This window comes from Ischnura elegans, chromosome 1, assembly GCF_921293095.1.
Source record: "Ischnura elegans chromosome 1, ioIscEleg1.1, whole genome shotgun sequence".
NCBI lineage: Eukaryota > Metazoa > Arthropoda > Insecta > Odonata > Coenagrionidae > Ischnura > Ischnura elegans.
The window spans coordinates 135,949,151-135,976,443 of record NC_060246.1 but is presented as its reverse complement, the minus strand read 5'-3'; the positions used below and the strand labels follow the sequence as shown (position 1 = coordinate 135,976,443).

Sequence of the window (27,293 nt, the reverse complement as noted above, 5' to 3'; positions counted from 1 at the left end):
AAGTTACAAGTGTTACACGATATTTACATTTGTATTTTTGACCACATTTACATAAGTATTCAAATTTCAAAAATACAAATGTATTTATCGTGTAAACACGTACCACTTTTACATATGTATGAATACGAAGGAAATACATCCAATAATACATATGTATTACACATGTTATACATAACAAAATTACATATGTATGTGACCCATGAAAATACAATATAAATACATTATGTATATCCAAATGTGTGCTGTTGGGGAATGGTGTTCCATTATCAGGATCCTGCTTTGAGTGTATCCTGCCCACAGTTGAAGACTTGCAATGAATTTAGCTTCTGCAACCAAAGGGTTAAATGCTAGTATCTAAGTTAAATTGTTATTCTAAATGCCTATATGTAACTCACTTAAAAACATAAGTTTTAAATGATACCTAGTGTTTTCCAAAATCTTTTGTCTAAATTCAACTTATTGACTACACTATGCGTAGTTCTATTTGAGTCCACAATTGCCACTTGTGCACGCCATTTCTTCAATTTTTATCTAAAATGTACTCACAATAATTCCAAAGCACAGCACAAAACAAAAACAATCAACTTTAAAAATTGACTCGGCCATATCCACTAATATATTCACATGGTGGGCATCAGCAGACATAGAGGTCAAATCTGCCTGTCATGAAATATGTTGCTCGTTGTAAGACGGTTGACATAGTAAGTTGGAGGAAAAGTTAGACCAACCCTGCACACAAACCAATGGCATTATAATACCTTGAGTTAATTGGTTACAGCCAAATTAATTCCGGGTATTTTCAGTACAAGGAACAAATTGTAATGCAAATAAGATTGAGATTATATAGCGAGTAAAAAAATACTGCTCTGATGTAATGCATGACATGCTCTGATACCCGGTCAAAGGTTCAGAGGTGCCTTCAAAGTACATATTGAATTTTATTAAAAATTCGTATTATTAGCTGGAATTTTGGGAGCTGTTGACTAACACTTTCAAGTACTTGACTCCATTTGTGGAGATAAAAGTTTCATCTTGAGGGCACAGGTGGCAAAGATCGAGAGGATTCATAAATAATGGTAGGTATCAGGTATCCCATCTTCTCAGCGCTGGTAGCACTGCTGCTACCCAACTGGATTTCTTCCTCAAATCTGCGGCTTCATTCAGAAGAAAAGTGGGGATGTTTGCAGAAATTGATCAAAATGTATGTATTATATCTCATCACTGAAAATCAAAAAGATTTTAATCTATGCATCAAAATTTTATATCTCATGTTATCTATGAATTCACAACCATCATGCAATCTTTTGTCTTGCATGGAGTCACTTGATTATTGCATACTTGTTATTGTTAAATAATTACTAAGATCTTAATTGTAGATAGTTTTTTGTTTTAGTTGTCTTGATGCTTCCTTCAGTTGATCACCATTGTGAAATGGTGTTATCCTTTAGAAATGAATTAATAAATGCTTAAGCCACATCTTCCAGCAATAGTGAAGTGCATTGAACTGACCGAGGCACTAATGTGGAAGCCAACAAGAGAGACCATAGAAGACACCATATTAGCAGTCTAAAAATATGCTACCTCTAATCCATGGTGTGGCATGATGGTATCCTTCCTGCCAAAATAGTCCAGAGATAAAATAGGTCTCCAATTGGTTACCTGGGAGAGAAAAACTGGGAAGGTACCATACCTACCCCAGTCAAAGATGGCAGATTATGTGAGACCTTTCAGGGTTAATAGGAAATTGGAGAACTTGAAGATGGAGATGGATAAGTTGGATTTAGATGACATAGGAGTAAAATCCAGTGGAGAGGAAAGTGAACAGCAGCAGGTGACTTCTGGAGTGACAGCTGTTCATTGCCAGGGAATATACCTAGGTATATTCCCTGGCAATAAACAAAAGATTGCGACAGTTAGATTCATGATAAAAGAAAAGAGACAAAGAAGAGTGAAGGCATATAGGCAGTACAATGAAAGAATAATCCTAATCATTGTGGAAGGGGACCTGACGAACACTGTAATAGTACAAGTCTACATACCTACGTCAAACCAAGAGCTGGAAGAGATCGAAGAAATGTAAAAACAACTAAAGGAAATCCTGTGCCCTGTCAAAGGGAAGGGATAACCTGAGATTAATGCCAAGCAGATGCAGATAGGAATGTTGCAGTTAGAGAGGGAAAGGATGGAAACAAAGCAAACAAATACTCTGGTTTATCACTGGGTCACAGGGATATACTTCAATTTCTACTATGTATCAAAATAGGGTAGTTTCCTTCATCAAAGAAAACGAAATGCATTGATTGCTATTCATTACCCACCATAAGGGTTTTCATAATATACAAATTATTTGGTTTTAGAAATCCCGCTTTAGACCAAATGTTTATGGTCAATTTTAACCTCGTTTGAAAAAGGCCAGATTGGCGCCCATGCGATTCTACTCCGCGTGATGTCTCAGGGACCTAGTTTCTACACGAGAGGATAGGAGTTTTACTTCGTCTGAGATTACCAATGCATGCATTAGGCACAGAGCTCAGGGAAACATCTCTTAATAATCACTTATTAAAATTTTTTAAGGTCGGAAAGTTTCCTTCGTTTGATAAGGTAGTAATAATCCATATTTAAGCCAAGCGCTACCTGCTAGCAGCCTGCGTCATATCAGCGCTCAAACCTCGCCTCAAGGTCACCTCACAGGGCGGCAGCAGGAACCAGAAATAAGTCACACGGGCTTTTCCCATCATTCCTACTTAGCCGTCGCATTTTCGCGCGCTTGAAAATTTTCACTTTTTGTTTTATCCCGAAAAATAGATATCATCATTCGAAAATCTAAGAGCGTGAAATGCGTACTCCAGGAGTAATAATCTTTCGCTTTAGGCAATAAAAAAATAATAGGAAACCACCATTTTCTACCATGAACTGTATTCTGGTGAAAAACCAGTGGTCAAACTCACAGGTGGCAGATTTCTGCACAGGGGGTTTTGAAAAGCTTGTAACACATTGCAATAAATGCCTTACTTTACTTGGACATCATGTAGAAAAATAGCCAAAGAGTTAACCTACAAAAGTTATACAATAAAAATTGTTATTTTCACTTTGCTTCCATTTTACATATTTCAAAACATCTGCTACTTTCTGGACAGCCCTTGTATATTTCTAAGGAAGTTACATTGGTGCCCTCCATTCTCCCTTTCCCAAGCTACTTCTGTCACTTCCCTGATGTTCTTTTTCCTAAGGTCCCTCTTTGTCTCTCCCAAGTACTTATCTCTACATCTTCTTTAGGGAAATTTTCCTTTTATTTTTCCCTACATTATATTCATCATGCAATTGTTATGACTTACCACATGACCTATACACTCAATCCTTCTCTGGCAGTTTATGATGCTCCACAGTAACCTTCCTTCTCCTATTCTTCAATACACCTCATTCCTCATCCTATCTATGCATTCGATCTTCAGCACCTCTAACCAGCACCAGATCTTGAACGCTGAAAGTCTTTCCTGGTCAGCTTTACTGATTTTCCAAGTCTCTGATCTACATATTGAGTGCGTCAACCCACTATGAAGGTCTTCATACTAAAGTCTTTTATTTCCATGTCTCCATTTCTAGCGCTCTTGAAGAATACATAGTAGCACCTTTCAGCCATAAATGCTATCTTAGCTTGGGCTATTAGACACTTCGTCTGCTGTGCTCCTTCCATCCCAGAAAATAGGGATGATGAAATTTGGAAAAAATAATAACCATTAGACTCGGGTAAACCTGGTGCTACACTATTGCATGTTTTGAACTTGAAATTATTCAAGGAATACCTAACTGTGGAATGGCCAGTGGTGTAACCCTACAGAGTCACAGCAAGTGCAGTTAAAATGATTCCACAGAGGAAAATAAGCCAAAATTAAAATATGATACAGGACCTCCAATTACTTTTAGGACAAACGTCCATTATAAAGACACTGGGAAGAAGCAAGATTTTTTCCAAAAAAATTTAAATTCTATTCCAAGAGGTTTCATGTATAATCTATGGCACAAAAAGGAACCACTACTAAAGATTAAATTTTTTGACTAAGATTAAATTTATTAAAAGAATAATTAAAGAAAAAATATTAAATTTCTTGACTAAGCACACACCAACAGGTCTAGAACTTATGGATGAATATTTGAAGTCGAGGCCAAAGCCAAAAGCTATTCAGGTACATAATGGGGAGGAATTGATTGGAACAAAATTACCTATCCTGAAGTACATTGAATCACTAAGATTAAAAATTCCTTGGGGTTCAAATACACCAATGGATGAGGTTTACCATGAAAAAATATTTGATTTGGCCCAGATTCGAACTCAGACCTTTCAATTGCCGGTCGGGTATGTTAGCCAGTTACATCACAAAGCCACTGTCTCAAAGCGAACTTCGGGATGGGTCATACTGAACAAGGTATTGGCATCACAAGTCCACACTGTGACACATGTGATGGAGGCTGTGCTTACTAAGCCACTAACTTAATAAAGCCTTTTAACTTTGCACCTGTGCATGTGACTGCATACAAAGTCACTTTTTTCTGCAGCTCCTTGCAAGGAGACACCATGGTGTCCATTATATTGGTCAATTAAGGCCTATTGAGTTTCACAGGATTTTCAACGGTTTGAAGCCCAAAAGGCATCAAAAAAATTAAGGAAAGGAGCACGTAGGACATCATTTCTACTTTGTTTTAGATGATGGGGAATATACTAAAGGATGCCTGATAGATGGTGCCATACCAATTTCTTGGTAAATTTTTCACCAACAACATTTGCCATGTCCCTATCTCATAATGTTACTATGGAAATAAATAGACAATGTTCTTTCTTTGGGTTAGGAGGAGCCTAGGAATAGAGTCTTTGAAGATTTATGAGTATCTTCTGCTTCATTTCTTCCAGGCAGTAATGAATGAAATCTCATCATCTTAATTTGGCATTTCTTTTGTGGAGCAGAATAGTCACCTCAGCCGCAGTCCATCAGCCCAATCACTGTTGAGGAATGCATTGAGAATACCATGCCACCATATTGAGGACACAGACCCTCTCTACCACGACCTCTATAGGGTGGTTTCCTATTTTTTTAAATTGCCTAAATCGAAAGATTACATATTAATCCTGGAGTACGTATTTCATGCTTTCAGATTTTTAAATGGCGATATCTATTTTTCGTGATTAAATTAAAAGTGAAAGTTTTCAAGCGTGCGAAAATGCAACAGCTAAGAATGAATGCTCGGAAAAGCCCGTGTGATGTCATTCTGGTTACAGCTGCCACCGTGTGAGGCCACCTTGGTGCGAGGCTATGAGCACCGCTACGACGCAGGCTGCTAGCAGGTAGCACTTGGCTTTTATAAGGATTATTAATACCCTGTCAAACGAAGGAAACTTTCTGACCATAGGCACAGGTGATTATTAATAAATGTTTCTCTGAGCTTTGTGCCACATGCATACATTGGTAAACTCAGACGATGCAAAACTCCTGACTACTCGTATAGAATCTAGGTCCCTGTGACATCACGTGGAGTGGCATCGCATGACTGCCAATCTGGCCTTTTTCAAACAAGGTTAAAATTGACTAGGTATTAACATTTGGTCTTAAGTGGGATTTCTAAAACCAAATAATTTGTATATTATGAATACACTAATGGTGGGCAATGAATCGCAAACAATGCCTTTCGTTTTCTTTGATGAAGGAAACTACATCCTATTCCCAAAAGGGCCACGATGTCAGACCTCCACACTCTCATCAGATCCTAATCCACAAATTTCAATTATAGGGTGTGTATCTGCAGATCCATGGAGACATCCCACCATTAAAATTGCGCTAAAAAATTAAATCTCACCCAATATAAATAAGACATCCCACCACAATACTAATGTGGCATTCAAAATTACCATTAATAATATAAAAAATACGCTCCAAAGATACATCACTTGCAGAACATCAAAAGGGGAGATATTTGTAGCTATAATAGTTAAAGTACTAAATACAAAATATACATTATAGACGAATGAAAAGTGAATAAAATACCATAGAAAGTAGGTGACACAAACGTCGCTTAACAGAGGCAACATTTTGTCACCCAGTTTTGGCCGGTAACAGTATTGGTGCTTATGTATTTAAGTGAAGTCAGGAAATGCTGACCCATCATCAGCACTCGGTGCTGATACGCTTAATAGCCAGAGAGTAAAATAAATTGACTGGTATTTATGAGATTTTGGGTGCTTTAGGGGTTCATGTAGTTTCAATGTCACCCAACGAAATTTCTCTGCAAATGAACACATGCAACAACTAAAAAAACTATAAAGGAATTTTGCCCCAAAAAGACGTAGATACAGCCATCAATGATTTAAGTACCAGAGATACAAGAGGCAAGAAGATACAATAATGCATTACTGCGCTCGGAATCTTCCGGCAGGAGCACGATTCATTCATTCATTAGGTGACACATACATTTTTTTTCATTTCTACAATATACAACACATTCGATCAACTCAATCAATGGAATATCACCATTGTGTTAAGACGCATAAGTGATATTTTCACCTGGGAATGCTAGTAACTCCATGACCTCATTTGTGAAAATACTGGAACTTCTCCAAATAAAATCCTGCATTTCACCTACTTCGTTTGTGCGATATGCATTTCAAAAGTCAATTTAATCGGCGCAATCACTTACTAATATGTATTATCAAGAACCCTTGTATTATTTTAAAGTTTTACCCGCCCATGATGTATTGGTTTCAATCAAATGAAACGAAAAGAAACATATGTATAAATATGAAATCGAATTCTAGTGCTCTTTTCGCTGTTTGCAAACGTTGTAGATCTCTTGGTGGAACAACACAAGATTGAAAATCATAGATAGAAATTTGAAATATTGCGCCACAAAATGGCGGACATTCATTACGAATTTACATTATAAAATATTTATTCACGATTCCGTCGAGCCCTTTGCAATAGAATAAAATTTTGGGATAATTCCTGAAATATTTTGTAATTTTAATTTTCCTTTCTTGAGAAAAGAATAAAAATTATGATGGTACCCAGAGCGCATGTTTCGGCGGCTCTAAGTCATGGCGTAGGTTATTGTTTGTGTACATATATACGATATTGCATATGTTGTACTACTATTTAGGAACTACAGTTACCTGTGATTATCGTATTTGTAATTTATTCAATTCCTAGCGGAAACAAGTAGATACCGGCATTTTTGCAGATATATGATCTTTAAACCTCGGTCTTGTATGCGAGATGTTATACAGTGTGGGTAGGCCATCGGTTTCGTTTTGCTTGTGAAAATGAGTTTAAAGCGCAATAAGGAATCCATCTCAAGTGAAAACGATGTTAAAATTAAAAGGTTGGCCCCCGAAGTTTCGCTCAATAATCAACTTAGCGATGAAAACTTGAAATCTAAGCTGTTCGAAAGCTGGACCAGTGGCAAAGATTTGTTATTAGGTATGTGAATAGAAAATGCATTTGTCATATTCTATGCTTTCTTTGTGAACATCTTTTGTGCCCTTACTTCCCTTATCAATTCTATTTTGGTCTTTATATATGTTAATGGGATAACATTCAGCCTTGTTTATTTTGGTATTTGCTTGCAGTATTAGCAAGTGACGAGGTGGTACCTCAGCCATCTGAGCCTCTTCTGCAACATAATATTGTATTTTAATCGTGTGTACCTATTAATATTTTAGCTCCTGACTTGGAATTCAGAAGTGAGCCATTTAGGCATTGTGTCATCAGGAATTTTTGCCAAGATGTTGAGTTCCTCGAAGGCTTAAAAGAAGAATTGTATGATGTGGAATATTCCGAGAAAAGTAATGACCTCTACCAATTTCATCAATCAATAGATTTGGGCAGTTCGCATTCTCCACATATAGTGTCTCTCCATAACTTCTTCCACGAGTGTCTTATTGGCTGGCTTAGATCAGTCACTGGTATACCTCTTAATCACAAAATTGATGTAACAAGTTCAAGATATGACTACACAGGTAATTTCATCGATGAAATATGTGATTCAAATAAAGGTTAATTCTCATCCTGTGTCATCAAGGATTTCTTGGTGAATGAAATGATCACCTGTTCCATAATTCATTTTACCGTGTGGGCAATGATTGTCGTAATAGATCGACTCTATGGATATAATTGTATTATATGAGTCATAATATAAGTTACTCTGTGAAACTTGACGCAACCTTATTTCTTCTAGATGTCCTCCTGTGCCATGATGACCAATGTGAAGGAAGGCGGATAGCATTCATTTTATACATGGTGAATTCGTGGGAGAAAGAAGATGGTGGGACGTTGGACTTGTTTGATGTTGATGGTGATTAATAGCCATGTGAATCTATTGCTAGCATTTAAGTACACTTAATCTAGTTTAAAAGTGTGGCTTCACCAAGTAGACCATATATGAATTGGTGCTTAGTGATACCTGGGTAATTCATGGACTGGTGCCATGAAAGCTCTAGCTCCTATGAGGGCTGTGTTGTAAAGAATGGTGTGCACAGTGAATATAATGAGCATAGTGTAATTAAAGCATAAATTTCATTGTCAGATGATAAATTTTTACTAGCCAATAACACCCAAAACTGTAATAACTTTGCTTTTATCCAAACAAGCATTGCAATTCTTACTAATCTCTAATCCTTAGTTGTGTCAAATCGAATCTCCTTGTTACTGACTGATGATGATGAGTTTGAAGATCGAAAAAGGAAGAAATTGGCTAAGTTTGAAACCAACATTGCGTACTTAAATTATGAATTTTAGATATTGATTCTTAGTAGCTCTTAAGTAAAAATGTGTCATGTCTTAACATGTATGTACATGATTTTGTTTTTACTTCACAGATTATGGGCAGCCTGACAAGGTGGTTCGTTCACTTGTACCTCAGTGGAATTCTATAGTCTTTTTTGAAGTTTCTCATCTATCTTTCCATCAGGTATATCATTTGCACAAAATTTTTACTTGATACTCCGTAGAAATAAATACATGCATCAAATTGTTCTTACAATGTACTGTCAAACAATGGCAGATTAGACCCCTGTTGTCCCTATCCTGCATCCTGCTGCTGCTGTCAAATTACGGTAATGGCAATCTTTGCTATTCTCAATTATTTAATTGATTTTGAACTGGGAATTAGATGCAGGTGTGTAAATTATCTGCAGCTTTTTGTTAACATTTCATTCCTTGTAAATAATAGCCGAGAATATAAATTATCCATTCCAATGGAAAGTGGCAGACCATTCATGATAATTGCAATTTTTGCTTAATGGTGCTTATGTCTTGCCGGGTTTCCTGTGCCCATTCCACTGCATTTGTAGTTATGTTTAGGTGGAAATGATAGGCAAGGTAGAATGAGGAACTGTTGGGAGGGTCAGACTGGGATTATGATTAGTGGATATATTCAAACAAATGATCAAATAAACAAGGAGGTAGAGGCTCAACTCTTTTGTGATGTTCTGACTTTCTTGTGATAATGGCTTTTATTTCTTTTTGTTAATTTTTATTTCAGTTCGTTAGTCTTCTGGCCAGTGTTTTCCTCTATACATTTTATTGTAAACTGCGGGTTAATTTCTCTTTGACTATTCAGTGTAAAATGTTTAAATATTATTAATATTTGTCATATTTGGTAAGAAATATGGTTGATTTATTTGATGAGAAGTGAATTTGGGGTTAATTAAGAAACTCAAAAGTGATCAAATTTAATTTTATTGAAAATTTACCTAATTTTGGCAACTATTTTGGAATTATTGTGATTCTTGGTGTGAGTGTGGTAGCCTAGTGGGTAGAGTGCTTGGCTGCTGACTTAGGGGTCCTGGGTTCAAATCCCGTGTGAAGCCCTTCTGGCACCCTTAAACGTAAAGAAAACCTCAAAGTGTGAGATTACACAGGGAAAGGAACTTGGCCCCTATTTTCAGCCTGGGCCCCTGGGACTTATTTTCAGGGTGAGCTCTGCCCTCACCTATCCATGCTAATCTTTGGGTTGAATCTCTGTTTGTGTGATAGTTCTTTGTTCGTGAATTTTGAAATTCAGAGAAGCTGAAGCTAAAGCTCTTCAAAAATATTTTAAAATATAAGTTAACTGCGGATTTATGAAAAAACATTGATTTAAATCAATTCTATTTCCAGCAGGTATACATATTATATTGTGTCTTCATCACAGGTCTCTGAGGTTTTGTCACGGGATAAGACTCGCCTCTCTGTCAGTGGTTGGTTTCATGGTCCTCCTCTTAGACCACCTACACCGTACATCAGCATGCCATTTCCAAGAAAACTACCCTGTGATGGAGAGGTAGGATGTTAACATTGATTCTATTTCTTAAATGTTGAGTTAAGTCTCCATTATTCAGAGTAATCAGGACCTTAAAATTGTCACTTTATGATATTGAATTGAGGGGCATTACGGTTTTTGGTGCTGAGGATTTATTTTCAAGTACAGAGGACTGCATTTTTTGAGTTTGGAAGAAAAAATAGGATCACAATTTCATCTGTCCATGAATCGCCTGCAGATATCCTGCCTGCTCCAAAGAAAGGGTATTCTGTTGCAGGGAATCTAATTGCAGTGAAAGCTTGCTATGACTCAGAGGAACAGAAAAATCACTTGCTATATCGATTCCTGTAGATTTACTTACATGCATGTTGGGTTGGGTTTAAAGATGGTATGAGTGATATGAGAACATTGCTTTTGTAAGGGAAAGCGTTAAAAATAATAATAATAATAAAATGCCTTTATTAGGGTGAGGTTGAGACTATGAAGTCCCCTCTTCCACCTTACCCCTCCATAGCGTCAATGCAAACATATTAAAAAATAGTAGACAAACGTTTACAATACAAAGGATATACAATATAGGGCTAAGTATCCCCTATTCAATGCAATTTATTGTCATATTTGGCTTTCAGATACTCATTCTTAAGGTTTTTCTAATTAGAGTATTAATTTCAGTGTGATGACATTGCTTCATGGATCAACCCATCATACCTCGAAAGTGCTACTCAGGCTGCGATTCGTGCCAAGTTTGAGTCTGACTCGGAGATTCTTCTGCAGGATTTCTTAAGACCTGAGAAATATGTTGAGCTAGCTGAGGCTCTAGCTCTTGAAGATTTGCCTTGGACCTGTCGTGGGCCACCCAACAGGAGGTGAGGTTTTTGAGTCCAATATTTTTGTTTTTATGGTGATATTAATTCAGAAATCCCCTCTTCCATTAATGTAATATTGCAACCAAATTTGTCTAAAGATAGATCATTTATATTGGGAGAGCCCTCTAGTTTTTGCCTAATGTATTATAGGTTGCATTGGTTGTTATCTACACTAAAGTCTCCGTATAACAAATTCGACGAGACTGGGAAAATGGCAACTTTGTTGTAAAGGAGTTCATTAAATTTAGGTGCTTGTGGGTTGCATTGTCAGAGAATGGTTAAAGAGACAACATAGATTCACGGCATTAGCCACAATAATTCATCTACAGTAGACTTCTATTGGAAAGTTGTTTTTTGGAAAATGCAGAATATGTTCATTCCTTCCAGTACATCCATACATACCTTTTATTGACCGCCTCTGAGGTCACAAGTACACAAGCGATTGGGCATTGGTCATTCCTTTGCATAATGGTGTCTTAAAGCAGCATATTTTCTTCACTGAGCATACTGGCATCTTCATATAATATGCCTTCAGGCTCAAATGGGAAGTATGTTGGATGAAGAATGAATAAAGGCTCGATAACACTTATACCCCCCTGCCAGATTCAATATCTATGATAAACTGAAAGATGGTGTATTAGAAGTCATCAGAGGCAATGCTAACAATGCTGCTTCTTATAAGCTTCACAGCATGTGACAATGCAAGACTTGTGATAACTTTTTATGGGGGCTCAGGTTTGTCTACATGTTGCAGATGTTTTCTCGAGTAGGGTTATTCAACTTTTCATGTCTGCTGTTAGCATATTCAAATTAGAGCATATCTGCTGGTTGCCTTTCCAGATTGGCAAGGTGATTTGGGTCACAAATGGTATTATCGTGTTTTTCTGAAATATTTTTACTGACTTATATTGATTGCACTTCAGTGATACACTGTCTTAAGGTGGTTTCTTATTATGGTAAGCATTTAATTATTGAATCATCACTCTTCTCTTTCAAATTTTCTCAAATTTACATTACTTTAAAGGTCTTGGTCTCTACCTCATATGGAAAACATTCCGTTTTTTTTTTTTTACAATTTCCCTGACTGTCCATTTTTTTCTGGCAGTCCCTTCAAAAGTTTAAATCAGAAGTTTCAGTATACTTGTACAGGCCGCATGAAATTTCTATAGATGTGCCTGACCTTTGTTCTTGAGCATTAGCGTAGCACATGATCTGCAACTATTATAAGTTCATTTGTACTGGCTGCTTTGAGTTTTATGAATGAAATGTGAGTGAATGTTCCTTTGTCTTGCAGAAATTATGAAATCAGTAGAGAAGGGCTTCCATCTATTGTACAAAGCTTCCTCAAACTTCTAAACTCGCCTCCATTTTTTGAGTTCATGGCTGCTGTTACGGAGCTGGATCTTCAACCTAGTAGAGATGATGAACCAAGTTCCAGTAGTGATGAAAAAAGTAAGTGTTCATAATTAAGCAAATAGAGCATACTCCTGATTATCCTGGCTAATGATGGGGAGATGCAGCACGAATAATCGGATAATACGAATAATCTAAACTTTCACTTTAATTTCTTGTGATTTTCATCATATACGTAAATCAATCAATCTATTATTATCTACGCACATTTTATGTTGTTTTAAATTTCTTTCCAGAATCATTAACAGCTTTATTTTTCCAGCTGCTATCTTTTTAGCGGCGATAACAAGATTGCACTCGTATTCTTAATGCTCCGGATGAAACCTAATTTTTGAAAACCGCGAATCCGTGGCTGCGAGATCACAGCTTCAGAAACGTGGTTTGCACGAATGCTTCAAAGGCACTGTGCGACGTTGGAAGCTACACCGTCAGGCACCATGCCGCATCTCGGACAAGTTGCCCAGTACGCAGATCCAGGCGCGAACTGAATGCGATTGCGCACAGTGATACTTGATAAACAGGAACACAGAACTCCCATGATGGCAACTGGTGCGAGATGTGGTTATAGGAAATCAGGGCTTATAGCAAACTGTCTCTGCAAGCAAGTGCCTGGCTACGACTCATGCTATCTTTATTTCTACTTCCCTCGCTGCTTTCACTTCTACTATTCCCTTCCTCTCCAGATTGGCCTTTACTAGTCGCGGTTTAAAAATGACTGAGTGCGATGAAATCTCCAGTTCTCTTGGGCCGTATTCAATCGTATGCAAGTTCAGGGCAATAATTGCACGTTTTTTATATGAAATATACATATAATGGGGAATGAAACACTCCAATGGCCGTAACAGGAGACCTGGTCAGAGGTATAAACAAAACACTGTGTTGGTATGCTGGAACGGGAAGATTTGCAGCAGTGACCAACCCCAGCCTCTCAACCGGAAACCCTTCACTAACACACGTTCAACAGTATAACCTTCGCGAGGGTTTTTGGGGGACCTCGCTCAAGCTGCTTCCGTTGAATCCAATCACTTGCTTAACTCCGAAGGAACCTTCGTGAGGGTTTTGGGGGGCCTCGCTAAGGTTGCTTCAGTTAAGGAAACACACACACAACACTTACTCCGTGGGTTATACTCTGGGAGAATTTGCTCGAAAACGAGCGATGGAATTGCCACCCGGACGGGAGAAGCGTACCAGTTTCGGAATCCAAGATTCCCTTCACAACACAACTGAGGTTTTATGCTTCACTTTAACAAGGTTGAGTGGTGAAAAATCATTACACACTGCTGAAATATATAGCTAGAGAGGGAGGGGGGAATGGTTGTTGTGTTGAGGGTGGAAGAGGAGAGGGGGAATTGTGGTTGGACGTAAGGCATGGGGGGAGAAGGAAGGGGAAGAGTTAATGGATGGAGGAAAAGAAAGAATGCTTCTATACAAAAGCTGATAAAGGTAACCTAGTTGTCATACTTGATAAAGATACATACTACAATAAAGTCACTACTTTATTATTAACAGGGCCATATTCCGAGATCCCCAAAGAATATTATCTTTTGTTCTTTCTTATCAGTTTGTGATGAACTGTGCTGCTTTCTTCTGTATTTTATCTAGCTGGCCAGTTTAATCTTTCTATTCCCATTAGCTAGCCAAGTATTCGAAGTGAAGTCAAGAGAGTCCGAAGAAGCACCTGTCTTTCATGTTTTCATCGAAGGAGCATCCCTCAACAGTGTCAAAGAAGTTTTCTCTTTGTGCATCTACTTGCTCATTATTTTAATTTATGCCTTCATTTTCATTTTTGATTTCAGGGAGAAAGGTGAAAGGCCCTGCATGCACTGCAGAGGTGCAGAGATGGCAACATCGTAGTTATACCCTTGTTTTTGACAAAGACCCTACATTTGAACAGCCAGGCCTTGATGCAGTCCTGTACTTCAATAGCCACTTATGGACAGAAAGTGCTGGTGGACAGACATCTTACATTGCCAGGGATGCTGATGAAGAGGTTAGAAAAAGCACTTTTTTTATATGTATGTGCTGCCTTATACATAGGTATTATAGTGTTCACTTCAGGCATGAGCCCAGGAAATTTGGTCATCAATATTTTTTAGGGTGTCCCTAATTTTTGTGAAACTAGTTGAATGGTTCATTCCACCTCAATTTAATGTGTAATGGTCCCTCATGTTATCAAATTTTCATCAAAATGTTTGAAGCAATAAGGAAACAACTCTAATTTATTGCTTTGAGGTAGTTTTATGAAAAAAATTCTTTTCTATTTCTGCACATTTTGCAAAAAGTCTATGCCTTGAATCATTGTGACTATCATAGTAAAGAATTTATTTATTTTAGAAATATTTTGTTTGTCTCATTTTCAACTCCTCAGCCAATAGATGGGATGTGGGATTTTGAGTACTGTGGAGACCTAGAGAGGATAGCAAGAATATCTGTAATATCTAAGATGTACTTTAAATGCATGAGCATAGGCAAAGTTATTCTATATCTTTTTATCACATCATGGTTTTAAGTAGAGATGTGCGAATAGTATCCGCGAATACTCGAATACCTCGAATACCAGAAAGTATTCGATATTCGAGATCTCGAATAGTTATGCCAAAGGTACCGTCTCGAATACCTCGAATACTTTGAATTTCGCGTCATACGCTTTCGCTCGCACGTCATTGGTAGTTGACTCAGAAAAATGAGAACTCTAGTCGTTTAGTGCATGCAGCGCCGTTTTAGGCAAGCTGACGAACTATATCAAATTCGCGGTTTAGAGCGGTGAAAAGAGTTCGACATGGGGAACCGAAATTGATAGGGTGAAAAAATCCGAGAATCCCAGGTGTCCCCCGTCAGGAGTAACTCAGTGCCGTGGGATAGCAACATAGGCGCAATTCCCACGATCCGCTATTCCCTCCATTCAGCATTCATCCCACCCAATCTGACGATTTACTCTTCTCCGAAATCAAACAAAAGGTCCCAGCTCGTGTAGGGATCATATTACGAAGACTTTAGCCTCGAAAAAATATAAAGTTACCGGAAAATAACAGAATCGCGTTTCACCCTTCACTCTTTCTCCCCCACTGACCATTTTCCCGCATCCATCTTTTGATAAAAATAAGACGAGGTGTTTACCATGTGTCCTTTGTGGCTAATAACGACAGGCGCTTATTTTGAATCTTCCCCAGGAGATGAAACTACCACAGGGAGGAACTCAGTGCCGTGGGATAGTGACATTGGCGCATTTCCCACGATCTGCTATCCCCCTCCCTTCAGCATTCGCCTCACCCACTCTGACGATTTCCTCTTCTTCAATATCAAAGAAAAGATCTGACCTCGCGCAGGGATCGTATTACGAAGACCTTAGCTTCGAAAAAATATCAAGTTACGCGAGAAAAATAAAAACGTGTCTCGCACCCACCCCCTTTTCTCACCCGCTGACCCTTTTCTACCAAGCTGCTTCGAATTTCCCCCTTTCTGGAGGTCAACTGCTGCATGAGTCATCTACTAGCCCGAAAGGTGTCTAACAATGACTTTCGGCAATTATTATTACACTTTTATTGGATTGAAATATTAGTAATATGCGCGTAATTTAAGAAAGAATAAGACCAAACACGACATATTAATGACTTTATTTAAGCATTTTACGCCGGAAAATAAATGCCGGAAAGACGAAGAAATACGACGGGGGCTTGGCATTTTGGCGTAATGCTCAAATAGGGTGCTTTCCTATTATTTTTTTATTGCCTAAATCGAAATATTAATACTCCTGGAGTACGTATTTAACGCTTTTAGATTTTTATTGGACGATATCTATTTTTCGCGATTAAATTAAAAGTGAAAATTTTCAAGCGCACGAAAACGCGACGCGTTAGTGGGAATGATGGGGAAAAGTCTGTGTGACGCATTTCTGGTTCCCCCTCCCGCCTTGTGAAGTGACCTTGGCTCAGAGCGTTCATACCTTACCAAAGCTTACCTTATCAAACGAAGGAAACTCACCGACCTTAGCCAGTTTTAATAAGTGATTACTAAGACATGTTTCCCTGAGCTCTGTGCCTCATGCATGCATTAGTAACCTCAGACGAAGTAAAACTCCTATCCTCTCGTGTAGAAACTAGGTCCCTGTGATGTCAAGTGGAGTGGCATCACATGGGTGCCAATGTGGCCTTTTTCAAATGAGGATAAAATGGACTATTGCCATTGGTCTAGACCGGTATTTCTAGCACCAAATAATTTGTATATTATGAATAGACCAATGGTAGGTAACGAATCACAATCAATGCCTTTCGTTTTCTTAAATGAAGGAAACTACCCTATTGTTTACATAAAATTAAAATATTCCATTAATCAGCTAAATTCCTGTTTGAATCCTTTAAAGGCAATCACAATTACTCGCCAAAATCTTGGGTTTCCTGCTGCATAGGCGACATAGTCAAACATTCTCACATTCATAGTTAAGTATTCGAGGTATTCGAAATTCGAGGTATTCGAATATTCGAGCAATGATTTGATATTCGAATTCGAGAAATCTACTATTCGACCCATCCCTAGTTTTAAGTATATCTTCAATAGTGTGTTTTTCTATGGAACACTTTTTTGATTGATTATTTAGTACAATTTTCTCCATGAGGCAAAAGATATAAATTAGGCTCTCATTTTCCATCATGGTCGACACTAGCTCACCTTTTTTTGTTCCAAACTGACGTTAAAAAATACCTGGTGGTGAAGACTTTTATTGCTAATATTGTATATAATTTATGGTATAAATGTCTTAGTAAACCCTTGGGGTATAAAAGTGGAGGCATTGGGAAGTCAGTCTATCCTAAATAATGTTGTTCTGATAGCCATGTGTGCCTCCTTGTTTTAAAATTGGCAATGGAGTGTCACGCCCATGTGATGGATCCTTTGATGTCTCAATTTTGCTTAACTTCTCTCTTGTAAATTTTGCCAGAATTGAAAGTAGATAACTTTTCTCTGGCAGTGATGAAGATTCTGTGTATAAATTTTAAATTTTACGAAGAAGTCTACCTGTTGACATCAGACAATTGTAGGTAGTAGCAATGAATCGTAACGTATCCTTAAAGATGAGTTTTGTAATCCAGCCAGCCTGTACTGGAATGCAATGGAAGGCATTTAAAGAAAGTAAGCATCATAGTATCAGCACTGATGATAATGCATAGTGCCAAGGGTTATGTGGTGGTAAGTCACCGCTCTTTCATTATATGCAAGAGTAATGAGCTCATTATTTGTTTCTTCATATATTTTTTGTCAGTTTAATGGCAGTTTTGGTACCCAGAGACTAAGTTGTGACAGGTTGAAATTAGGAAATTCATCTCATATATAAATTGTGTATGCACTATATCAGTAATCGCTCGTTGCTATTATTCCATTGGTGTCTTTTTCTTTCAGTTGCTGACTGTTTTCCCTGTAGACAATGCTTTGGCATTGACTTACCGGGACAAGGAAACTCTGCGCTTTGTGAAGTACCTTAACTGTGAAACAGAAGGGGCCTTCCAAAGCATATTCTGTACTTACTATGAATGATGAGGACTGCGGTGGAAAGTTAACTTTTTGTGAATGTATTTCCACGTGCCAAAAGCAATTGGATATTAATTTTGAGGTGGCTCTTGCAGTTTTGAAGGTTTGTTGAATGGTTTGAATGTGAAAGTCTCATAATTGTCTAAGTTTGTGCTATGAATAGTTGCCGCGGTGTGGCTCAGATTCACATGGATTATAATTTTTTATCACCACAGAGTGCCCTTGATGATCAATGGCTAATCAAATGAACATTGTTATGTGGCAGATCCATGTAGGAATTTTTCAAATATCAGAAAATATTACAAGAATGTATTACCCTGAGTATCATTGTATTGACATTTTTCTAAGAAACTACCTTATGGTGTATAGGGTAAACACAAATATCTCAGAGCTTCGATTGTGTTGTGGGTGTCAAGTGCTTTATTCCACTTTGATGCAGCAGTGACTGGCAGCTAATCATAGTAACCTTCGCATTAATGAAGGGTATCCAAGAAGAAGAATCTTTTAACCACTCCATAGTAGGTTTTTGTATTTTTTGAGAAATCAGTGCCATATGCCTGCCCTTGACAGAAGACAAATGGAAAACTATCATGCACACTTACAGGATGCTTAGCAGTCATAACTACGATTATGTCCAAGTATGAGCCCCCCTGGAATGCTGTCTTGGAAAAGTATAAGGGGGACTATTTTTAGCATATTAAAAACCCCGTTGAATGATGACTGAATGAACCATCAAAGCACTTATGTAATTTTCATTTTCTTTAATTTTATGGCTACACTTTGAAAGAAAATTAATATATTTATATTTTTTATTAGCAAACACTTTCAGGGATAATAGGAATTTTTTTTAAATTTCTGATGATGTAAAGGTTCAGATATTCTTTGCCTTCGTTTCCATCTGCACATTAAACAGGGTAGATGATGGTTGCATTACGCCCATGCCCATCTGTCTTTCTGGAAGTTAAAACTTACTTAACTGTGGAGATGATAAGGAGGGTTATTATGTATTTCTGACGGAAAATTATCACATTTGGAGAGCTGTTGGGTCTTCAAATCAACTGTTTAATGAACTGAATTGATTGCTTGAGGCAATTACGATGACACAATCAAAATGAACTGTTCTCGTAGAAGTGAGGCATTTAAGTGAGCGCTTACTCACACGCAATAGACAGTCACTGATTATATTCCCAAGCAATGTCCATATATGGCTTAATCTAGGGTGTCATCTGACTCTGAGCTCAAATTTGGAATTCCAAAGTAACCCCCCGAGATCAAAGGAGCAAATGTGTAGTCAATCCGTTGAAGATCCAAATCTCATTTATTTAATAGTTGAACCATTGAGTGGGCAGTAAGATATTGGAGTAAAATTTTCTCAGTCTCATATTTTAGCTTATAAGCAAATTCAAGCTCTGGATTAGAATATTAGTTTGAAGCTCAAGTAGTTTTTACTCTTACTACTAAAGATTTTATGGGAATGTATTCATTTGTGATTTCTATACTTCACATTATAAGCTTTTACTTCACTGTTGGTTGAATTAACTATCAAAATTAATGAAACATTTAGATGGAATTCTTGGTTGATGCTTACAATAGTAATTTGTTTACTTAGGATAACTAAAGTCCTTACTTTATCCCCTTTTTAAATATACTTTCACTTTTTTGCATACCAGTTTTTATTATTCATGTACAGATGTTTTGAGTACTGTTAAATATTCATAAATCAAGCTGTTTGAAGATCATAAATATTAGATTGGTCATTATTAATATCTTAATTAGAAAAATTCTTAATCGCAAATACTTATTTGTATGTTGAGTTCAATTTTCTATCATCTGGTGGGCACTAACTCTATTTGACTTCAACCAACCTCATGTAAAACTAGGTAATTATTTGGTGTATATCAACATGTCCCCATAATTTATTTTCTAAACCATGAGATAGCTAATGGTTGACTTCATTTTCATCTTGGGTTTGCATGAAAGGATTGTCTTAATTTTAACACAGTCAACTGGGACCAACTCCAGGTATGGTGTGTAGAAATGGCATCATGATTTTTATAGTAGCTATTGGCATGGTTACTAAATGGTATGTAATAAACTGATGTATTTATTTATTTTTCCTGTTTGTTTTTGTTATCCTTTGAGAAAGAAATGGAAAGTTAAGCTTTGTAAAAGACTCATTGTAAGCAAGGCGAAGGCATTTGAAGCATCTCAATGAAAACACTGTCCTCTGAGCAAGGGCGTACCCAGGATCAAAACTAGGGGAGGGCAAGCCATGGTTGTGCAAGTTATAGGTAAGATTTAAACATGGAAAAGGTGAATGAAACCAACATTTTAAGGAAACAGTAACTGCTCTTTATTAGTTTTTTAAATTGTTTGCTTGGATAAATATTATTTTCCTTAAAGACATAAGCGATTTTTGCTTCTGGGGGTGACAGCTGCCCCTCGCTGGGTACGCCCATGCCTCTGAGTTTGCCCTAAGTACATTTTGTACATTAAAATTGTCCCAGTACCCTTACTTCATATATGTTGTAGTACAGATAGGATTTTCAATTTGACTTTGAAACCCCTGAAGGATGCATGCCACTTTTGAGTTAATGCAATCATTTAGTGATTTTTAAACAATTACTTTACTTCTAATCTTGCATCTCATATGATGGAAGTAAGTGTCCTGCTGTTGATAATGATTGAAATGTTGGAAGTAACTATTACATAAAATACAATTGTATCACAGTTATGGGTTATTTATGTGAATATACACTATAGTTACAATATTGACGCATTTGAAGTATATGGATATGTGATTGTTGTAAGTCATGTTGGGGTGCCAAGTTGTGAATTTCAAGATCATTGTTAATGCATAACGGAAACCATTTGCTTGCATATAATTTGGATAGGACTGTAAGAGTTTTCCAGAGTGTATCGTTTGACCTCGGAGTAATTTAAGCTTTCAAAATACGAATGTGTATATGACCTGTATCCAATACCAAATCTCACTAATAGGTTCTGAAATTTGAATCACTTCACTAGTTTAATATTCGAATTTTACCTATTTGTAAAATTATAGTCACTGGGAGCGGTAAAAAGCTGCTGCTGACTGAATCAATTATATCTCTAGATTAATTTGCCAATTAGCGTTTAAGGTAAACCAAGGTTAATAAGGTTATCATTGTAATAATCACTTGTGCCTAAGTCTTGAAGATATATAATGCTAAGCATGATAAAATTTCTTGTTCAACTCTTAAGTTTCTATTATTCATTTGAAAGTTGCCTTTGGCACTCAAATGAAGACACTGATTATTTATCTAAGAATATTGTAGCATAGATGCCTTATTTATTCTTGTACAAATCCTCCACAAATGTTCCAATATAAAAAATCATGATGTTATAATGCAGTGATGATGTAAAACATATACATACAATTCAGTGAGATACTGTAATCTGCCCAGCAGTTGTTAATTTTCTTTCTATAACTAACAAAAAATAGTGCAAACCATGATGGGTTTTTTTTTAAATGTTTCATTCTGAAGCAATTTCTTGAAAGTGTGGTTGGCATTCATGGGTTTGAAATGTAAAATAACTGATGAAATTTTTCTGTTTTACATTTCACTCTGGAATTGAGTTAATGAAGTTATCAGTTTTTTTGTATGTTGCAATTTCAATTTAGTAGAATTTATCTCCCTCTTTCGTAATTCCATTATATACATATATGTACTTCCATGTTCTCTCTGAAAATTTGGAAGTCCCAGGCCACTCACTGCATTGATATTGATGATGTGTTCATTTTATTCATCTCATCGACTTCAGATCATCTGTATCAATTGTGTAGCATAATTGGACTGAGTGATTGAGTGTACCGGCAGGAATTTTGTAATCTAGAAGTTGTATTTATAATTATTGCTTGAATATGATAATATTTAAATGCTGTCGTATAACTGTTTTGATTAAACTTGGCACTGTGGGGTTAAGTTTAGTTATAATATATGACTGCAGTGTGTGACCTCACAATATGTACATTTATTCTTAAATAACTATTATCTCATGTGCAAAGGTTTAAATTTGATGTGTCGTAGAAACTTGATACTATAATCCAGGCTGGTTGTAAGAGGATCATATGGATGAAACTAGTCAAGTGATTTGACATTTTCAGTGCATCTTTCGTTGGCATTCTTTAGAAAGTGTACTTCTGCAAGCGTGTTGTTTCTCTCATTCAGTTCAATTATTAATATTTTTATACATTTTATTTCCCTGTTAGGCTTGTTAATGCGATATCAATAGTAGTTATCGATATCAATGTATTAAGTTCAGGTCAAAATGTGTTAATGGTGAAGAATTCCTTGTTTCCATTTGATAGAACTTTCCTGTACAAATCAAAGTCTACTAAGTTGCATTTTCACTGAGGAGGATGCCAATTGGTATCTCTTTCAACTTACTCACAGAGGGACTACATGCCAATCCCTGGTAGCACAATGTAACTAGTGTCTCATTATTTTCCATTAAGGAATGAGCTAACAAAGGACTAATGTGCAGACAAGAATTACCGTGATGAATTATGTCCGCAATCTAACATTGACATCAGTGGGAATCGATCTTGTGACACCATGATTTTTCTGCTCTTTGAGTTGAGCACCATACCCAGGGACGACTACAGGGGGGCAGGCTGCCAGGCCTGGGCCAGGAGTCTACAAACAAAAGGACTTTGTTAATTTATTTGTTGGCACTTATTAATGGAAGGGGGGGGGGGGGCTCATACCCAAACTCTACGCACACGGGCCACAAAAAGTCTGTTGATGGCTCTGACCATACCAGCTGTGCTATCACAACTGTTAGTAATCTATCATAGTTAATTCGAATTTAAAAATTGTGATTTACTGTGGGTATTTGCGGCATCGACTTGGGGTATTTTATGAATGTAATAAGAGCATATTTCAAATTTGCAATGATTGCAGAGATCTGTACTAGTTGCAAAGTTAATTTGATGGATTTTTGTCTGTTCATAAATACATCATTTGATTCTAGTGTTTAAGTCAAGAGTCATATGAAAGTGTAGGCAAATTATTATTCATCCATCAATAATTTGACTTGCCAGCTGCTATTTTATGTCTAATTCTAAATAAAAGTTTACTTATGACCACGGAATTTTCCTTTCTAAATTATTTAAGTACTCTTTCACTGAATTAATTTCTACGGAAAAACATGTTCATTATGTGGCATATGATTCCGGTATTGTCAAAAGCAGTATAAAAGAAACAGCGCCATAAGTTGTAATTGGTTGCTTCTTGAATTCGTTTTTTTAAATCTTAAATTAGCGATAAATTTAATTGACCTTAGGCACAGAGTGGGTTAACTTATGCAAGATAACATCCAAATTTCCTGAAAGAGATATGTGAGGGAAGGATTTTTTATTATTTGCCCAAATTGAAACGGTGTGCTTTTCCCAGTCTTTACTTTTCAGTTTCATGAGGAATATCTCCTGTACTACCAGGGAATTGGAATCATTTAAACCCCCTCAGTTTTAACTGCCACTCCATAATTTTGCTGTCCTATTGATTGATACCCCTAAGTTCTTGTGAATTAGTTAATGATTCCTGGATGCATAATATTTCAAAATTTGATTGCCGTAGTAGACCCTAGCTTTGCAATATTTTTTCTTTGAAATGGATCAACTTTATGATGCAAGTGGTTGAATTTTAATGCAAGGATTTGTCATGCCTACTTTTTAACTTGATTGCTGTTTCAAATGGATATTAAATGATATAATTCCATCATGTTTCCTAGCTTTATTGTTTGTCATTGAATTCACTGCAGCTGATGTAATAAAACCAATTACTCAACCTGTGTTGTGCTAGTTCACTTCCATGTTATTTGCGTTAAGAATGGTCTCATGGAATGGATTATTGGAAATCAGGGATCTATTTTCTTTGCTTTTTATTATCTATCTTTTTTGGAATGTAGTAGAACTATATTTTGGTTTATTCAGATACGATGCAATTATATCATTTTTACTCGGTCATGTTATTTCATTCATTCATTGATTGAATTTTGCTAAAAAATTCATTTTCTTAATATGCGATGAATAATAATCAAGGGTATAAGTTTTATTTATTGCTTCAGTTATGTTTATGGTGCAATTATTTTCAGTATCATCGTTTATTCTGGTAATTAACTCCTCTTGTTTGTTGTCAACAACCTAAATGTTCATATTTGATTTGTTAGTATGCATGAGTTGCACTGTTGTCATTATAAAACTTGTACTAGTTATCCTTTCAAATCCTGGGAGCACGAATGGCTATTTTGTCATTCTAAATGCAATGTAGGTTACATTCATATTTGTAGTTAAGGTATGGTTTGTGATGTGCTGTCAAGTTAATATTTGTATATACCTATGGATACTTCTGTAGCAAAGTGATGGTTAGTAACTATTTTAAAGGTGGAAGAACTAGCTGATGGTTTTTGTTGACAGAAATCTTGGGATGTAATTGAAAGTTGTAGAGGTTAGTGAAAACCTTTTGTACCAGGTAATAGGTTATCTCTCAGGGCCACTTCATGATGCATACTTGATGCTCATATTATCAAATGAATTTGTCATTGCAATGGTTGTGCAACATTTTCCATGTATCCTGCTAAAAATGAGTTTTTGCCTTAGCAAAATTAGTGTTCTCTTTACAATAAGTACTACAAGAAATTTTGGTCTAGCTTCCATCTCTAGAATTTTAAAGAGACTGGCATATTATTACAGGTAAAGCAGTACACATTGAAGTTTAATACAATTTAATTTTACTCATGTTTATTATTAAAGATAGAATAATCTGAATGCATTTGTACAATTTCATAGTGCCGTTGTCATGCCTTGCCATGTCAAATCTTGGTAAAGAAATCCATTTTTAATCTCCAAAATAAAATTATTTTGGAGATGAATCACATAAAAGGAGGCATTGCGCTTTCTTTGAAGCATTTTTTTGCTGCCTTGAAACTCATCAGGGTATTTTTTTCACTAGGAAATATTGGAGGTGCAGACAAAATATTAACTGTGCTTGCCAAAATTTTTAATCATTGTGTAAAAAATGGCATTGAGATAAAATTAATCTTATATTTTTATTAAGAAGTGCAATATTTGCGTGACAAATTAGAGGGCAGATCAATAAGTGTTAAAATGGATTTAGTGCTTGAAATCCGGCTAAGAACAGCAGTAATAAATGCCCCCAAGTTTGGAATAGCAACTGTTGAGTTTAATGCATCATCTGGTTTAAAATTGAATATAATGAGCTCCCTTTATTGTATTGCTTTTTAGCTAAAGTGTGGTATGTACGTTGTCTGAGAATTAATCAGCCATTTTATTTAATTACACCTACAAAAATATCATATTTATACACCAAATCCAATCTCATAAGAGCCTCGAGTTTTTAAGTACATACATTCAATTAACTTATGAAAATCAAGTGAAAATTGTAATACAGAAGGAAAATACTCCCAGTATGCATTTTTAGTATTCAATTTTTTTTCCATGCATGCATATATACACAGTCCACAAAGATGAATAAGGTGCCCTTGATTGAGTGGCACCAATGACTGATGTGACTGAAATGATCATCAATAACACCTACGGTGGGCCTAATTTGCTGATTTTTATTGGATTCAAATGCATCCCTCTTGTCTCCTACAGTTGTTTGGAAATTTTATCTCGGGATGTTGTTATTTGTGTAATTTTTTATTGATTTTTAATTTTTTTTTTGTCAATGGAAAGTAGTTTAAAATTAATTATTCCTCATGGTCACCTAATTCCTTGACGTATTCATCAGACTTCTTGTCTTGAGAACTTCTGTTTCCATGGTTATTTGTAACAAATTAGGGGGTCGAATCAACTCCAATTGTGGAGCGATCGTGACTGATATGTTCATTACGATTAGTCATTTTATTGATTGGTTTATGCTTGTGAAGGCTGCATTTCCATAAAAACCTGATGATGAGGAATCAGCCTAAGTGTCTCTTTTGGTCTTGCAGACCAAAAGAGATGAGATATTCATAATAGCCAAGTTGACTTTTAGTTGTTTTTATGGTGTTATTTATTGTGTATTGCTGTATATTTACTGTTTGCTCAAATAATTCATTTTTGAATGTAAATAATGTGTATCTGATCAATCTTCCTATGTCTTACCAATGCTGAGTAAGTTCATATAAGAAAACTTATGATGCAGGAACTGAAGTGTTCTAGTGATGGTTTGATTTTGTTGTGGTTGGCCTGTAAATGGTTGATAAATTCCTATCAGTGATAGTTGATGAAGGTTTAATGCCCTGAATTCATTTCACTTCCCAGTGGGTCTCCATTGTGAACTTCTAAATAGAAACTCAAACATGCATGCCACATTTATACAGGGTATATAAAATGAATTTTTCTGTATCCCATTAGAAAGGATTTTCTTTTACCAGAAAGTGCAAAAGAAAACAGTCTAAATAATTTTTTCATAATATGCAGTTTTTAAAATTTTGTAGATCTATATGATGATTGTCTGCATTATTTGTTGTTTAAAAATTTAATGAGGGATCTCTGTAACAGTATGGTCAATAAAATTTAAGGTGTGAGTCCTAAACTGACCTTGTGTAATTATTTTATTCCATTGGAATGAGCTTTCTACCTCTAGAAGGTTAATTCTGCAATTTTTTCATCAATTATTCAATCAAATATTGTATAGATACTGCTGTACACTCTTTATGGTTTTGGGCACCAGTTGTTCACATATGTAATTCACAGAATTGTAGAAGATGATGCTAGGGTATGTCACAATTATGTGTACAAGGCAACATCAGCGTACATCAACACAAAATTAGGAGTTGGCCTGCACGAATGGATAAATGGCACTTGCTAAGAATATTATTTTCTTATGTGACTTTTACTGAACTTCAGTTTTTACTTGATTTCCATTTCAATACTTATCAAGGTTTATTGATTATAGCCTGAATGATTTCCTCAGCATTATATCAAAGCATCATTTGAATTTTAATGAATATACCATTTTATCGAAGCTTAAGCTCATCAATTATAATTTGGACCCAGTTATTGTGCCAGTTCTAGAAATCTTCTTCACTCGAAGAGCCTGGAGTCAGAACTTAAGCTGGACCTCCAAAATACACTACAGTTCTCTTCATTTAGAAGACATGATTACATTTGTGGCCTGTCAAAAGCTATTAAGAGATCCTTATAGTTGTGACACCAAG

The 27,293-nt window shown here is 36.3% G+C and overlaps 1 protein-coding gene across 1 annotated transcript; it reads left to right on the top strand.

Moving 5' to 3' along the window:
- Nucleotides 1–7,062: 7,062 nt before the first annotated feature.
- LOC124170563 (prolyl 3-hydroxylase OGFOD1) lies at nt 7,063–20,198 on the top strand. Its single transcript, XM_046549365.1, has 9 exons — nt 7,063–7,463; nt 7,706–8,002; nt 8,221–8,337; nt 8,861–8,952; nt 10,177–10,305; nt 10,957–11,150; nt 12,445–12,602; nt 14,360–14,553; nt 17,955–20,198. Exons 1-9 carry the CDS (start codon nt 7,307–7,309, stop codon nt 18,087–18,089), a joined length of 1,473 nt encoding a protein of 490 aa, XP_046405321.1. The 5' UTR covers nt 7,063–7,306; the 3' UTR covers nt 18,090–20,198.
- The last annotated feature ends 7,095 nt before the right edge of the window (nt 20,199–27,293 follow it).

What these genes read in the sequence shown, in the direction of transcription:
- LOC124170563 (XM_046549365.1), top strand. Translation starts at nt 7,307, where the DNA reads ATGAGTTTAAAGCGCAATAAGGAATCCATCTCAAGTGAAAACGATGTT. An exon ending in TGGCAAAGATTTGTTATTAG is followed by an intron (nt 7,464 to 7,705) that starts GTATGTGAATAG and finishes TTAATATTTTAG; the next exon opens with CTCCTGACTTGGAATTCAGA. An exon ending in GGACTTGTTTGATGTTGATG is followed by an intron (nt 8,338 to 8,860) that starts GTGATTAATAGC and finishes TTTACTTCACAG; the next exon opens with ATTATGGGCAGCCTGACAAG.